The sequence below is a fragment of the Arachis duranensis genome, chromosome 5 (genome assembly GCF_000817695.3).
Source record: "Arachis duranensis cultivar V14167 chromosome 5, aradu.V14167.gnm2.J7QH, whole genome shotgun sequence".
Lineage (NCBI taxonomy): Eukaryota > Viridiplantae > Streptophyta > Magnoliopsida > Fabales > Fabaceae > Arachis > Arachis duranensis.
Window position 1 is genome coordinate 7,827,673 of NC_029776.3, and position 2,572 is coordinate 7,830,244.

The 2,572-nt window shown below is 37.7% G+C and overlaps 1 protein-coding gene across 1 annotated transcript; it reads left to right on the plus strand.

Annotated features, from left to right (window-relative positions):
* Positions 1-945: 945 nt before the first annotated feature.
* Positions 946-2,041, plus strand: LOC107487759 (transcription factor HEC2). The gene has a single exon (XM_016108454.3). The coding sequence runs from the start codon at positions 1,151-1,153 to the stop codon at positions 1,913-1,915; it is 765 nt and encodes a 254-aa protein (XP_015963940.1). The 5' UTR covers positions 946-1,150; the 3' UTR covers positions 1,916-2,041.
* The last annotated feature ends 531 nt before the right edge of the window (positions 2,042-2,572 follow it).

Genomic DNA, 2,572 nt, shown 5'->3' on the forward strand with positions numbered 1-2,572 from the left:
TGCAGTTATAGGAAGGTACACAATTTATTTAACTCCTTCATCACTACTGCCAGCTCCCAATCCTCCTCGGAAACCGTTCCAAGACACAACTACTTGCCTTAGCTGCACTTTAATACTAGATTAACTGTTCTTGTTTAATTTTTTGAGTTTAAAATTAAGACTACTTGTGATATAAGCATTATCATTGATCAGTTGTGACTCTCATAAAGCATCTCGTGAATAATGATTACTTAATTCATTATTGAACATTTAGCATTCTACATTTCTGCTACGGTGTATAGAGGTATAATAGTTGGGTCCACCCAAGTATATTGTTGTGATCTGATCTCTTAGCTTTCGCCGGTGATATTAAAATTAAGCTATGTAATGGATTTGATTTTATCACCCCGTGTTTTTCTGACATATGTCATGTGAATGTGGGGGCTACTTGAGGCTTTATCTCCTTAGAACAAAAAGTGGAAGGCAAAGTGAAGCTCAAGAAAAGTTTCAGTTAAAACAAAGGGATATATATGGCATATAAATATGTATAAACTTTTGGAGTTGAACCAATGAAGCAAGGTTCATGCACCAAGCAGCATTCAAATTCAACCATTATCGTTTCAATTCTATTGCATGTGGTCCCTTCTCATCCTCAACCGTTGATCTTAAATGCTTCTAGCTTTGACCCTCACATCCATGGTGCAAGATTAGCCTCAAGGCATCATGGGCGGTCTCCTTCAACAACAATATATAATTCCAATTTCCAATAATCATGGCTAACAACATTGAATTGATTTAGCAGTATTAAAACAAGTACTAACAAATACTGAATTAGATATGATGATGGATCAGCAGTTGTAATCCAAAAGAAAAATATATCGATTTTGTTCACATTTATTGGTGACAAGTTGCTATAAAAAGGAGTTTGTGCTCTGCTACAAAATTGTTGTTGTTGTTGGTCGGTCACAAAGATAATACTACCCTCTTTTCTTTCTCATCATCTTGTACACTCTCTTAGCTAGCTCCACTATTTTATTCCTTCTATCTTTTTTTCTGCATAAAAACCCTACTTCCACATCCCTTGCCCCTTCCCCTTCCCATGCTCTGCTCCTCACTTTAGCCTATTAGCAGCTTCATTCCTTCTTCCATTCCTCCCTGTTCCCTACTACTCATGGATGTGGACATATTCAAAACCTCTACTGCTAGTGACAGCATGGACATGATGGCAATGATGATGCAGCAGATGGAAAAGCTTCCTCCTCCTGAATTATCTGAACCTCCTTTTTATACCACCTACCCATCACAAACCGACTTCCATAATAACAATAATGTTGAACCAAACTTGATTAATCCCACTTTCATCTTCCAACAACAACATTCCATGGCACCACCACCACCACCACCTGTAATCACCACCAACAACGATGATATTATTACTTCTTCTTTTCCCTACCCTCCTCCTCCTCCTCCTTCTTGTTCCGATGGCAGCAACAAGAAGAACTCGATGGCTGCCATGAGGGAGATGATATTCCGGGTGGCGGTTATGCAACCGGTTCACATAGACCCGGAGTCTATAAAGCCACCAAAGCGGAGGAACGTGAAGATCTCAAAGGATCCTCAGAGCGTGGCGGCGAGGCACAGGAGGGAGAGGATAAGCGAGAGGATAAGGATTCTTCAGAGATTAGTCCCCGGTGGAACTAAAATGGACACAGCTTCCATGTTGGATGAGGCCATTCACTACGTCAAGTTCTTGAAGAAGCAAGTGCAGACTCTCGAACAAGCAGGAGGAGGGAGAACATGTAATAATAATAATGGCTTCACGGGATTCTCATCATCCATTAATGGCAGTAATTATCCTGCTATGGTTAAAGGTTGCCACCAACCTTATCCTCCCATGCTGATGAGTTCTTCTGCTTCAAAACAATTGCTCAGCTGATGATGATGATGATGAGCCTCATCAATTCTGTTGTGTTCTGTTCTGTTGTGTCAGTGTTGTAACTTGTCGTCGTCATTGCACTTGCATTGTTAGTTTCTCTCTTTTTCCAATGTAAAAGGATGGAAGGTAGAAAAAACACTCAAGTCTTATTCAATAACCTAATACTATATATTCATCATCATCATCATCAACAATCTATCTATTCTCATCTCTGTTTTCCATTTTTCTTATTACAAGCAAATCTATCTCGCGAGGACCGAGATCATCATCATTATTACTATATATATATATATATGCACGCACGCTGCTTATGCTCTTGTCATGTGTTGAATAGTTAATTATTATCGGATTAGATTAACGGCTTTCAATATCTTGGGGATCACATGCTAATGCAATTATGCGGCGCTTCATTCCAATACCCATCATGCATGCGTTCATTCATTTTTCAACTGTTATATTCTTTTTAAAGATTTTTTTTATATTTATAAAAACATATAGTCTTTTATGCAACACACATGTACTTCTTAACTGATCTAATAATCGATTATTTGGACAAAGAGAAATGTTAGACCTACCTTTTAGCAATATTTTAAATTAATATTTTATTTTTATACTATTAAAATTTAGAGTAGATATATATATCTTTTAAAAAATGGT